The sequence below is a fragment of the Anabrus simplex genome, chromosome 1 (assembly GCF_040414725.1).
Source record: "Anabrus simplex isolate iqAnaSimp1 chromosome 1, ASM4041472v1, whole genome shotgun sequence".
Lineage (NCBI taxonomy): Eukaryota > Metazoa > Arthropoda > Insecta > Orthoptera > Tettigoniidae > Anabrus > Anabrus simplex.
Window position 1 is genome coordinate 377,705,528 of NC_090265.1, and position 14,818 is coordinate 377,720,345.

Sequence of the window (14,818 nt, forward strand, 5' to 3'; positions counted from 1 at the left end):
AAGGAATACTAGGCCAACAGGAAGGCTCAAGAGGCCACTAAGAACACAATCCAGTACGCTAAAAGGGGCAGACGACGACAAAAACACAGCTAGAACACAAGCACCGTGGTCCACAGATGGCCTCAACGCAAAGAAAGAAAATAATAATAATAATAACAATAATAATGGTGTATGGCCTCCGGAGATACTTGGTGCAGGTCTTTCGAGTATACGCCAATGGACCTCGTCTATAAGTACCGTACATTATGTGACTTGGCCCAGTTGATTCTGGATGGAAATTACGAGAAGACTAGTTCCGAACCTCGTTTTAATTGTCGTGAATCCCCTTATCACGATCGATGATTACTGTACGGCATATTACGTACACCCTCTATAAATATTCAAAGTCTCGCATTCGTAAGTACCGGTAGGTACCGTAAATGTTTTTGTCACTATGACATTGTCCGGTTTAGTGGCTAATAGGTTACCACGATGGTGTTTAGACCAAGGTGTCCCGGATTCGATTTCCTTTGGGTCGGGAAATGGGTGTTTGTTTCGCCTTCAACATTAGATTTCACCTCATCCCATTCACACATGCATGCAAGTCACTCACGTGCGCCAACTCGAACGACCTATACCAGGCCTCTCTGGAGGTCATACGTCATGATTATATCACTGTAAACGTATAGCCTGGATTGGACACCGAGGTCTTGGTTATCGAGTACCGTAAGGCGATGTGGTAATTCAGCGTCCATCTTAGCATTTGTTGGAAAGTGGGTTCACGACAGAAGGAGCTGCCTCACTGGACTTTAGTGAAAGTTGGTACCCTTAACTTGTGTTTTGGTAATGCTAAATTATAACCCGATTCCTACGTACACATCTTGATTTCTTTTTTCCACTGACGAAGATTATCCATTTCGTTCAGGAATTTACAGCCTTTGTAGATACTACCATTCAATATCCGTTCATAGGTTCGATCTGAATAGTGCCATCTGTATTTATCAGCGAGAATTGGATGTATCGGTACGGCAACGATCGGTAGCACCGCCGTCTAGAGGATCGAAATGGCGGTGATCGTTAGTTAAGCATAATTTTGAAGTCTTTGATGACGTTTGTCGATGCGTCATAATGGTAGGTTTTTAATTGGCTGACGAAGTCAATCATGCGCAAAACTGACACAATGTTTTTAATAGTAGGTAGACAAAACTAAATGTGATCAAGGTAATATAACTTCTTGATCAATGTCCCCATTGACCTTTCTTCGTTCTTTTCAATTGATACTGACGGTGTTTATTGTCCTGAGTAACTAGAAATTGTTAGAAACTGTACTGTAAATTTCTAAATATATGAAATGGGTATAGACTATTACGGCGTACTGAACCTTAAAAAGAATTGCTCTGACTACGATATAAAGCAATCGTAAGTTAATTTCAAACCACGCTTTTTAATGGGCTATAACGTATCACTCAAATCTGAATAAAATTGTAACCTATTTTATAGGTTCCGGTCATTAATCCTACAATTCAATCCCGAAAGGCAGAAAGATAAGTCAGTGTATGATATATTTTGTCTTACGGCAGAAGCTTATGATGTTCTAAGCAACAAATTCTACAGAGCTGTTTATGACCAGTACGGGGAAGAAGGGCTCAAAAGGGGTATTCCCGGCCCAGATGATTATATACAGCCATATGTTTATCATGGCGACCCATTCAGGACTTTTCGGTAAGTACAGTGTGATATGAAGCTCTTTCAATTTTGACTCAATGTTCTAATGCTTCGTTTAACTTCGTCTTGTCTTGTCTTGATAATTTGATGGGCTTCGCGTAATATTTAACTTTGTATATAGATACATCTAGGAAAGAAGTAGGTACGGTACACAGTAGCGTAGCCAGGATTTCAGTTTGGGGGGGGGGTGCATTCATCCAGAAATTTATTTTGATAGTTGTCCAAACTTCCATCGTTTAGGTGGTGTAGAATACCTAAAAAGGAAATGAGTGTCCTTGGATCCAAGTAAGAGTGGTGGATTCGTATGGATTCCGGAGGCCAATAGTAATCTTCTTCTTATTCCCACATGTGTGGGGTCGCGGGTGCGAACTGCGTCGCACATGTGGATTTGGCCCTGTTTTACGGCCGGATGTCCTTCCCGATGCCAACCCTATATAGAGAGATGTAATCAGTGTTGTGTGTTTCTTTGGTGGTTGGTAGTGTAGTATGTTGTCTGAATATGTTGGGACAAACACCCAGTCCCCAGCCAGAAGAATTATTCAGATGCGATTAAAATTCCCGATCCAGCCGAGAATCGAACCCGGAACCCTCTGAACCGAAGACCTCAACACTGATAATTCAGCCAATGAGTCGGACTCCGGAAGCTAATATTAATATGCATTTTACATAAAATGCTTAATAAAAGTACATTCGTTAAAACTCCTGGGGTGTCTGGTCTCCTTGGACGACAACCCCCCCCCCTCCGGCTACCTCTATTACTCCCATCCCAATATAACTGCAGCTTTTCATATATTCCGAGTACAAGTGAAATGAATGCAAAAATAAACAGTTTGAGGAAGGATTAGAATAGGTTTAGGTTTAGAATAAATACGCTAATGTTATTATAATAACGGTCATGTGATAAGCAATAAAGAAGCGACATTTTATACAAATAATGCGGCCAAGATATACACACATACGCGTCGAATACAGGTTTCTCATCCTTCTTGTTGTCCATGGCTAGATGATGAAACCAAGAGAATGATGGCCCACCGTGACTCTTTATTTCGACATTATAAACAAACCCTAGATGACACAGACTTCGAATCTAACCGCATCTTAAGAAATCGCACAAAGCAGTTAATCAGAAATAAAAAATGTATATATTTTCGGAATTTAGCTAACAACTTAAATTCTAATCGCGCATGGGACCAACTTAGAGCTCTAGGAATAGGAAAACATCATCAGAGACAGACAACTCCTGACATTCCACTTGACGAACTGAACGATTGCTTTAGTAGAATAAATATTCAACCTACCCAAATTAACTGCACCGACTCACCGCCCTCCCCACCAGCCAATCCACCATTCACATTTCACAGTGTCACAAAATCAGGTTAAAAGGCTTTGTACTCGATTCAATCAAAGATTACAGATGTAGATGATATTCCTATTACTTTTATACATAACATTATGGGTGCTTTCTTGCCTATACTGACGCACATACTGACTACTGTTTACTAAACGGAACTTTCCCTACTGTCTGGAAAACAGCCAATATTATATCGGTACCTAAGAGTTTAAACCCACAATCACCCTCTGACTATCGCCCTATGTCCATACTCCCTGCGCTTTCTAAAGACTTTGAACGTTTAGTATACGAGGAAGTTCTGGAATACCTAAATGAAAATGCTCTTTTGGACCCTTTGCAATGTGGATTTGAGAAGGGTCACAGTACCGCGACAGCACTTTTCAAAGTTACTGACGACATTAGAAACGCTATGGACAAACGACTGCTCACTATACTTATCATTCTTGACTTCAGTAGCGCCTTTGACACTATAGTAACTCCGACTATGATAAAGAAAATGGAGCTGCTAAATTTCGACCTGGCTGCGCTTAAGGTTTTTAGTTCTTATTTGAGTAACCGTCGACAGCGTGTAGCAGTAAACGACAAGCCCTCTAAATGGAAAATGAAACTTAGTGTTGCCCCACCGGGCAGTGTTCTACGGCCCCTAATTTTCTGTATTTATATCAATGACGTACCATCTGTGACAGGAAATAACACACATTACCTCTGTGCTGACGATCTTCAAATATATCGACACTGCAAGACGAGATGTTAACAGGGACCTCCGAGGACTCAGTGCATATGCACAACGAAGCTCTCTTATACTAAACTGCAAAAAATCTCAATTATAATTGGATCTCGAAAATTACGGAGCTGCTCAAACAATGTCGCAATCCCGCCTATCCTACTGAATGGTAACATTATTCCCTACAGTAAAACGGTTACAAATCCCGGCGTAATGGTGAATAAAACAGTTGATTGGTCTGATCACACGAAAGAAATACGTAAAAAGATTTTTGGAGTTCTTCGCCCTCTTAAACGGCAGAGGGATGTATTTCCATTTGAGCTACAGGCCAAACTAATACAGACACTCATTCTCCCTATTCTTGATTATTGTGACGTTGTTTTAGTTGACACGACGAGAGAAGAAACATTTAAACTTCAACGAGCACTGAATTCCTGCCTGCGATTTATTTACAATATCAGGTACGATGTTCATGTCACCCCACACTATCAAGCTGTCTCATGGCTGATGTCTGATAAACGTCGGCAGCTACACACTTTAACGATGGTGATCAGTGTTAGCTGAAAGTCAGCCAATGTACTGTATATTTCTTCTAAATTCAACTTCTTATCATCATTTCACAACTTAAATACACGTTCTAGATTCATTCTTTCTATTCCACTGCACCGCACAAATAAAATTAATAGATCTTTTGTGGTGACTGTCGCCAGATTATGGAATTCCCTGCCAGTTCAGGTCAGAGAAAGTAGCTTTTTTTAAATCGCGATTTAAGGTCACCTGCCGAGACTACCTGCTGAGGACAGCTGACTGAATGGTTGATGAATGTGTGCGTTCCTGAGGATTAGTCATTTTTAAGAGTTTTTTATTTATTAGTTCTAATATTAATTTAGTGAGTAATTTATTTAAATTTATTTTCAATTCTATTAATTTATGTAGTTTTAACTATTTTAGGTATCTCAGTATTTTATTTAAAATTCTGATTAGTATGTGGTTAAGTGTACGAGAGGGCCTGGAGCCCTAACTTCACCACTGTACTGAAGGCACTAATAAATAAATAAACAAACAAATAAATAAATATATAATGTAAAGCGTATGGGTATAGATATTTTGTTAGTTGGTGAAGAAAAATACACCTCACAACGTATGCTGTGTAGGGTTTACCTTGTCCTATTAGTTTCCCTCGCGGTTAGGGCCACGCAGCTTTGAACTTGCATCCGAGAGATAGTGGATTCGAACCCCACTGTCGGTAGCCCTGAAAATGTTTTCCCGCGGTTTCCCATTTTCACACCAAGCAAATGCTGGGGCTGTACCTTAATTAAGGCCACGGCCGCTTCCTTCCCACTCCTAAGCCTTTTCGATCCCACCGTCGCCATAAGACCTATCTGTGTCGGTGCGACGTAAAGTACATTGTTAATTACTTTTCCTCGCAAGCCTGGGATACAGAATACAATAGTATAAAGTTAGAGTTTTGTGACGCTAATATTCGTATGTATAATTTTTATTTACGTGGCAGAAACCAACGACACTGAGCTGTTGCCATTTCAACACCATTTTAAGGGCCACCGACCCAAGCCGGGATTTGAACCTGCGAACTCAGACTCAGAAGGGCAGCGAGTCAACCAAGTGAACCACATGAAAAGGAGGCGTTTGTGATTATTGTTATAAATAGATGCAGTTAGTACTTTTACAAAGGTTTTATGAGGAGTATTTATTAAGGCGTACGTTTTCTTGTATGTATGTTCAGTCTTCAGCCCTAAGGCTGGTAGGATCCTCAACAGCTCTGCCATCAGCTGTCATAGATGGCCTAGGCATCACTGAAGAGGCGTACTAAGGAAATGAGGAGTGAGGTAGTTTCCCGTTGCTTTCCTCACCGAGCCAGAAGTTGCTATTACATATCAGCCTGCCAAGCCCACTGAAATGTGTGCATCAACCGACCCTATGAGCAACGTTTTCACACCATTCATTGCAGGGACTGGCTGCACAAAGAATGGCATTACTAGCATCGCTCATACCTTAGTCACTTCCATATTGTCAAAGCCAAGGATAAGACAGAGACAGATCAATGAAAGTAACAAAATTGCTCTAGCCCATACTAGAAGATATAGTGCACTGTAAACACTAGGTCCTGCCAGCAAAGGCACTACGTTTTCTTACTGTCCTAAATGCACGAGGCCGGACAGAAGAACTAGTTGGAAGCTGAGGAGCTTTGCAGGGGTGTCGCATCCTTCTCTGTATACTTTTCCAAACCAAACTCCATGGCGTAACAGCCTCAAAGGGCCATCGCCTACCAAGCGACGGCTGTTCAGCCCGGAGGCCTGCAGATTACGAGGTGTCGTGTGGTCAGCACGACGAATCCTATCCGCCGTTATTCCTGGCTTTCTAGACCGGGGCCGCTATCTCATCGTCAGATAGCTCCTCAATTATAAACACGTGGGCTGAGTGAACCTCGAACCAGCCCTCAGATCCAGGTAAAAGTCCCTGATCTGGCCTGGAATCGAACCCGGGGCCTCCGGTAAGACGCCCCTACACCGTGGGGCCGGCTGGATACTTTTAGAATTTGACTTAAGGCATCCTGCATTCGATTCCCGGCACTGGCAGAGTTAAGAAAGGCATGGGATGGGGAGAATATAGCCTTGTTTGTGGGTGCAGTAGAGTTGGCCTTGAGTCTCCCGTAATCGAAATATCTACGACCTGGAAGGTAGTCACCTTCATGGGGTGTAGTACCAAAGTGGTTCCTTTTTTTAAGAAGATAAATGAAGATTCTACTTCCTCACAAACGAAGAAGGAACAATTTCAATAATGCAGCCGGTACATGGTAACAATCAAAACCAACAACATCTACTGAAGATCCGTCACCGCACTCGATAGGACCGGCTTTCTTTTCATATCCACCGGGCAAGTTGGCGTTGCGGTTACGGGCGCACAGCTGTGTGCTTGCATCCGGGAGATAGTGGGTTCAAACTCCACTCTCGGCAACCCTAAAGATGGTTTTCTGTGGTTTCCCATTTTCACACCTGGCAAATGCTGGGGCTGTACCTTAATTAAGGTCACGGCCACTTCTTCCCACTCTCAGTCCTTTCCTTTCCCATCGTCGCCATAAGACCTACGGTGCGATGTAAAGCAAATTCTAAATAAAAATTAAAAAATCTTTTCACAACCCCTTCCAAGGAAAAGTTGTATCCACACTACTGGTCTGGACTTACACCGCACCCACTGAAATTATTTTGTGGGTACGCCTCTGCATCCACTCACCATTTAAGGTACAAGATAAGTCCGAAGAATGGTTGGATACTCAAAATACACCACCATAAATGATGAGGTCCTGGCTCAAAAGTATAAGGAAATGTAAGGGACGGGATCTAGTGTTTTAAGTAGAATCCGTATCAATAGAACGTGATTTCCCATTTTAAAAATGTTTCATGTATCGACTGCGATTCAAGCCTGGGCCGTCCTGTTGAGAAGATAGAACCATTGGGACTGAGTTATCACGCCCGCCAATTTCAAAATAGTTACCCGCACTTTTGATGGTGCCATTTGAGGTTCCAATCAGTCCCCGGGCATTTGGCAAGATATATAGGCCCACCTATCGAACTTAGGCACGCATCCGTGATTGTCTTGCTACTGTAAGAATAAAAAACCTTTTTTCATAACTTACCGAGGATGCACGTAATGTTGGCTTCTCAGTGACAAAACGGCTCCTCTTCAAAAAAAGTTACTTATATGGCACAAAATGAGGAACTAACGTGCAGCTCACAATCCCGTCACAGTCTTCCCAACGCTGCAACTTAAACACAGCACATCTCTCAACCACAGTACAACCCGAGGATCCCTAGGACATTGTTGTTTCCTGGAACCGATATGCAATAGCTGACACGATGTTGTAAGCTTGCAAATGTTTCTGGACGTGGCCCCCGTTATCTCGGTGGTCACGTTCTGGCCCCCTTCTGAGTAATCCCTTGCTAATTGCCCCTTTCTTCATGTCTTGACATTTGTCAACACACGGTTACATTCTCAATAGTGAGACCTCTACAGGGAAATATCCCCGCGCATCACAATCCTAATTGTCTTCCTTTCATTCAAGCAGTACAAATATGGAGAATTATGTATGGCCCTATTGAGCCTTGCTAGTAAATTCTTTGTCGCTACGTTAACTTAACATTTCGGCGTAAGTTTTTAAGCCGGGCGCCCACAGAAGTGACGTGGAATACGATAAGGACCGAATTAAACATTGCAGCGCCCATAAACCCAATAATTTTTATATTCCTGTCCCATTTCCCATAACTTCAGAATGTACGCATCTGAAAATGACATTAAACAACAGCTTAATTATTGTTTTCTTGCTTTTTCATGAGCAAATTTGTCCATGACATCTTCGTCATCCAAACGTTTAGTTTGACGAGGTTCGGCTAAATCTGCAATAATTGAAATATAACTTTATTGCGGCTATATCTTTGCGTGAGGAGAAGGTTTGATCGGCTTATTATGTCTTCTCAACCATCTTATAAGTTACAGACTCTGATGGTAAAGGTAAATTGTGCAAGGGGTTCCTTTGGTGGTAGCATCAAGAAACTTCAGTAGGCTACTTAACGTGTTCACTGTGTTTGCCATCCCATCCCAACTGTGTCAAATTGTGCACTTAAAATCTCCGACCCGACGGTAATCGAATCCGGGACCCTCTAAACCGAAGGGCACTATGCTGACTATTTAGCCAAGGAGGCGGACTAGTATTGTAATTACAATTAAGTTGTGGTTGTTTCACCACTATTACAGTTAATTATGTTAATCTGGTGAGTTAATTTGCCACTACACCTACTCTTATCTACAAAATTGCACATTTTTGCCACATTAATAAACACTTCTCTACTATATCACTTCCCCCTCTGGGTGGGGGCGGTAGAATAACACCCACGGTATGCCCTGCCTGTCGTAAGAGGCGACTAAAAGGGGCCTCAGGGGCTCTGAACTTTGGAGCGTTGGGTTGGCGACCACGCGGCCCTCAGCTGAGTCCTGGCATTGCTTCCACTTACTTGTGCCAAGCTCCTCACTTCAATCTATCCTATCCGACCTCCCTTGGTCAACTCTTGTTCTCTTCAGACCCCGACGCTATTAGGTTTGCGAGGGCTAGGGAGTCTTTCATTTTCATGCACTTCGTGGCCCTTGTCTTCCTTTGGCCGATACCTTCATTTTTCGAAGTGTCGGACCCCTTCCATTTTTTCTCTCCGATTAGTGTTATATAGAGGATGGTTGCCTAGTTGTACTTCCTCTTAAAACAACAATCACCACCACTACCCTATCACTATACACATATATAATATATCTGCTTAATAAAATTACTTTTTAAATAGGTTGAGCGCCAGCCACTTCTATTACTGACAAAGTCGTAGAGCATGACTCTTATTCTTATTCTCACACACTTGGCAACATACAGGAATATGGATCAGGAAAGCTACTGTATGTCGTGGTCGTATTCCTACAGTTGAGGATTATAAATGTTGTCCGAATATGAAGAGTGTTTGGACGGACACATACACCCAGTCCCTGAACCAGAAGAATTAATCAGAAGTGATTAAAATCCCCGATCCGACCTGGAATCGAACCCGGGACCATCTGAACCGAAGCCCAGTACGCTGACCATTCAGCCAACGAGTCGGACAGTCTTTCAAATAATAGTAGTTCATACAATTTCCAGTTATGTGGACCATTCAGCCAACGAGTTGGACAGTCTTTCAAATAATAGTAGTTCATACAATTTCCAGTTATGTCCGACTCGTTGGCTGAATGGTCAGCGTACTGGCCTTCGGTTCAGAGGGTCTCGGGTTCGATTCCCGGCCGGGTCGGGGATTTTAACCTTAATTCGTTAATTCCAAGGGCTCAGGGGTTGGGTATGCGTGGCGTATTCAACATTAGAAATCATCCTAGGTAGGGCCCTCATCTTCACAGACATGCAGGTCGCCTAATAGGCCGGCTACTAGAAAAAGACCTGCACTAGGCCTTTCCGGAGGCCATACGCCATTATTATTATTATTGTTACCGTGTTTTAGCGGTAGGTAGAGGTGAAAGAAGGTGCGGGCTTGAACGGGTCTCAAACTACGGAATCAAATTTAATGTAAAATTTAACAAGGTTATATTTTCTTTTCAAAATTAAGAAATAAAACAAGTACGGCAGGTACAGAGTAGCAAGGCAACAAAAGGAGCAATTACAGTATTTACAGTATTTGGGCTTCGAGCCCTGAATTTACACTTCTAGGGCAATTAGCCCAATTTTACTCCAAAAATAAGTTTTACCAGAGGGGCAGAAAACCCCATTCATGTTCAGGAGCACTTGCTCCAAATTACACAGAAAAGCCTCCTCGAGGCATCCAACACTCAATTTTCAAGACAGAGCCACCCGCTCTCAACCTTTAGGCCTCTCAAAGGCCACACCAAACTCCACCTTCAAGTTGTCCTCTCAGGACATAGACACAGGGGTAACCTACCCAACCTACTGAGGTCTATTAAATGAAAAAGGTTAATTACATGACCTCTAAAATAACAATTTGAGAGGAGGCGATCTGCACTCCTAATTTATTTGTTTCAAAACCTAATTTGGCTCTAGGCCACTAATGCAAGGGCTAATCCCATACTACTTAGGTGACTTTAGAAAAGGACAATTTACATTACAATTAAGGAAGAATCGGTTGTGAGAAATAAGTTCACCTCAAAACAAAATGAGTGGGAGCTCGAGAGGGTTAAGCACTCTCTATCCCAATATGTAGCTTTAAAAGATAACAGATGCTAAGAGTAGTTACATTTTAGGAAAAGGTTACATGGTGGAAACGCTTCGGACCCGCCCCGAGAGTTAAACTGCTGAGCTAGCAAGAAAAGAAGTTATTAAAAGGCCATTACCTTGGTGTAGAACTGCTCCCCGAAGAAAGAGGTGCTTCCCGCCCCCTGCTATGTACTTTACACACTAAAAGATGGAACAGAAGTGGCACCGAGACCCTAAAATCAGCAGTTTATATACTCTCGCGGAAAGTTCGAGGCGTTTCAGGGAAGAAAACACCCACCCACAATCACTTTATTGGTTAGGGATAAGCAGCATATTCAAGTTGGGGGAAGATACATCAGATTGGTCAGAAATAAATTAAAGAAATTCGGGATTGGCTAACTACAAAACAAGGGGAAAGAGAGGGGTATACAGCCAACTTAAACAATAACAGAAAGAAATTTAACAAGAAACAAACTTTTGAAATCCAAATTTCTCCAAAAAGCAGTTCTTTCACATCGCACTAGGGTGCACCATAGTAATTTTTCAGTAGTGTCCTCTAGAAGAGAAAGTTCACACTTCTTACTACCGGTAAAACAAAAATACATCAAAAGTGGCACAGTTCAAAAACTCCAAACTTTCCAAGTAGTGACATCTTCTGAGAAACTTGAAAATTAATACCGTCAATAAAGTTCAGACTTCCTCCAGCAGAGGAGTTTCAACTGGCGCAAATTTTAAATTAGCGGCGTGGAGGTGTACCGCCCGGTACAATTATTATTATTATTATTTGAAAAACTGAATTCATGAATGTACTTTAAATCAACATTAACTTGCGTTACTTTAATTAATATTAAATGATAGCCTGTGAGATTTGTTGTTACATTAAATAAAATAAAATATCATTCATATTAATAAGCTGTTGGCATTATTGTGACTTGGAAGTTATCACCGCTCCTTACTCTCTTCTTCATCTTACAAAATTGCACAAAACTAATTTAATCCACCTAGTCAATACTATATTTTTTACATCCAATTAAGACGAAACTTTGCACATAAATAAATTGGACGTAAAAAGTAAACAGTATTGACCAGGAGGTTTAAAATTGTTTTGTACAATTTTGTAAGAAGTTCACCAGTCAATACGGATTTAATATGAGACTCATAGTCTGTAATCTCTTCTTCATGTTATGAATTAATAACAAAGTAGTTAGTGGGACGTAAAACCAATACATTACTATTATTATTATTATTATTATTATTATTACTAGCTGATGTACCCGTACTTCGCTACGGGATTCTCAGAAAGACTGACTTCGTGGTTTTCCTAACTGAAGTCAACATAGGTCATTATAAAAACGTCAGTAGGAAAGTAGCATTAAAAGCAATGTTATCATATAAAATACCGGTACTTGATTAAACGAAAATCCGCACATTTTCTCACTTTTAACGAACAGTACTGCGGTGCCGATCTAACAATCCAAAGTTCCAGAGCTGGAAGAATGACCAGGCCGCAGGCAGCCGTGAACACTCCTCTGCAATTATTCTGTTAATAATATGCACACTGCTCATTTCAGTCAGTGCCTCAGAGTAGGATTGAATAGCTCGAATGCTATCATGAACCAGTGTGTTACGTACCGTGCTAAAGAAGAAAGTCGTACCGTATTTAAGGCCAAGGCCGTTTCCTTCACACTCCTAGCCCTTTCCTATCCCACTGTTGCCATAAACCCTATCTGTGTCAATGTGACGTAGGCAACTTAAAAAAAAAAACTCTGTATGCAGCAGTAATCCCATCTATCGGAGATGAGTTAAAACAGAAGACACAAAGCGCATCACAACAAACAATGGTCAAATAATGTTATTGTTGATCAATTGTATGAGCTTTCTATATTGTAGGCCTTCACATTTAGTTTTCTTTCGTCCCCGTGATATTAGTACGTCTTATAAAATTATTTGTAGCGTAGACTGTAGTTCCTTATTCTCCAATTTTACATACCGACTTTCATTGAATTCTGTTTACCCATCTTCTTGTGACATGGCGCTGATCTGGACTTCGTAACAAAAATCCAAATTCAAGAATATCTCTGTGATCATAGCCGGTACAGTAACAATGTATAAGACATAAATGATCGGAAATTTAATACTGTATAACTTTATTTATGTAGTATTTATCGATGCGACCACTAATAACATAACTGTTTGAGAATTAAATTTTAGGCCTTCCCCTAAACTACCATTTCACTAGGCATGAGTAAAATGATTTCTATCTAGATTATATGGACTTATTTTCAGACTTCATATACCTATTTTTATTAAGATAGGACCACTAATAACATAAATATTTGAGAATTACATTTTAGGCCTTCCCCTAAACTACCATTCTACTCAGCGTGAATAAAATTATTTATGGCCTAGATTATATAGACTTATTCCCCGACTTTGCATACCGATTTTCATTAAGACAGAACCATTAATAACATCAATATTTGAGAATTAAATTTTAGGCCTTCTCCTACCATTTCACTTAGCGTTAGTAAAATGATTTATGGCCTAGATTATAGAGACTTATTCCCCAACTTCGCATACCGATTTTCATTCAATTCTCTTCAGCCGTTTTCTCGTGATGCGTGTACAGACAGACAGACAGACAGACAGACAGACAGACAGACAGACAGACAGACAGACAGACAGACAGACAGACAGACAGACAGACAGACAGACAGACAGACAGACAGACAGACAGACAGACAGACAGACAGACAGAAATTACAGAAAATTAAAAAGTGCATTTCCTTCTTTCTGTGGACATGACTGATATAGAAATACAATCCTTTTTAAATTCGGAGCAATATACAGACAAAACTTTTATTTTACTGTATATATAAATAGATTATTATTATTATTATTATTATTATTGTTACGGAGATATCCGTGGTAGTTATGCGTGAAAGAAGGTGCGGGCGTGAACGGGTCTCAAACTACGGAATCAAAGTTAATGTAAAATTTAACAAGGTTATATTTTCTTTTCAAAAACAAAGAAATAACAAGCATGGCAGGTACAAAGTAGCAAATCAAAAGGGTAGTTACAATATTTACAGAATTTGGGCTTCGCGCCCTGACTTTACACTGCTTGGGCAATCAGCTCAGTTTTACCCCAAACACAAGTTTCAACAGAGGGGCAGAAAACCCCATTCATGCCTAGGAGCCCTTGCTCCAAATTGCACTGAAAAGCCTCCACGAGGCGTACAACACTCAATTTTCAAAAGAGCCACTCGCTCTCAAATTTAAGCCTCTCCCAGGCCACACCAAACTCCACCTTCAAGTTGTCCTCAACGGACATAACCACAGGGGTAAAATACCCAATCTACTGAGGTCTATTAAATGAAAAGCAGGTTAATTAAATGACCTCTAAAATAACAATTTGAGAGGAGGCGAACTTGCACTCCTAATACACTTTGATTAAGACCTACTTGGAACTAGGCCGTTAATACAAGGGCTAATCCCATACTAAAGAGGTGACTTAAGAAGAGAACAATTTGTTTTACGTTATCGAAGAATAGGTTGAGAAAAATAAGTTCACCTCAAAACAATATGAGTGGGAGCTCGAGAGGGTTAGCACTCTCTATCCCAGAATGTAGCTTTAAAAGAGAATAAATGAAAAGAGTAGTTACATTTAGGAAACGGTTACATGGTGGAAAGCTTAGAACCCGCCCCGAGAGTTAAACTGCTGAGCTAGCAAAGAAAGAAGTTATTAATCGGCCATTACCTTGTTGTTGACCGCTGCCGAGGAAAGAGGCGCTTCCCGCCTCCTGCTATGTACTTAATACACTGAAAGATGGAACAGAAGTGGCCCGGAGACCCTAAAATCAGCAGTTTATATCCTCTCGCAGAAGTTTCTAGGCATTAGGGGAATGAAAACACCCTCCCGCACATTCTTTATTGGCTAGGGTACAGAAATGTATCCAAGTAGGGGGAAGATACATCGGATTGGTCGAGAAAAAACTCAAAGAAATTCGGGATTGGATAAATCTAAAACAAGGGGAAAAAGAGGGGTATACAGCCAACTTAAACAATAACAGAAGGAAATTTAGCAAAGAACAAACATTTGAAATAAAAATTTCTCCAACAAAATAGTTCTTTGACTGCGCACTAGGTTGCACTATTGTTGATCTTCAGTAGTGTCCTCTAGAAGAGAAAGTTCACACTTCTTACTTCAAGCGAAACAAAAACACATCAAAAATGACACAGTTCAAAAACTCAAAGTTTTCCATGTGGTGACATCTTCAGAGAAAGTAGA

At 40.9% G+C, this 14,818-nt stretch overlaps 1 protein-coding gene across 1 annotated transcript in view; it reads left to right on the plus strand.

The window, feature by feature from the left end:
• Positions 1-1,330: 1,330 nt before the first annotated feature.
• Positions 1,331-14,818, plus strand: part of DnaJ-1 (DnaJ-like-1) — a 96,154-nt gene continuing 82,666 nt past the window's right edge. The window contains exons 1-2 of the mRNA XM_067143155.2: positions 1,331-1,398; positions 1,480-1,701. Of these exons, the coding sequence (XP_066999256.2) occupies positions 1,331-1,398; positions 1,480-1,701 (290 nt within the window). The remainder of the gene's footprint in view (positions 1,399-1,479; positions 1,702-14,818) is intronic.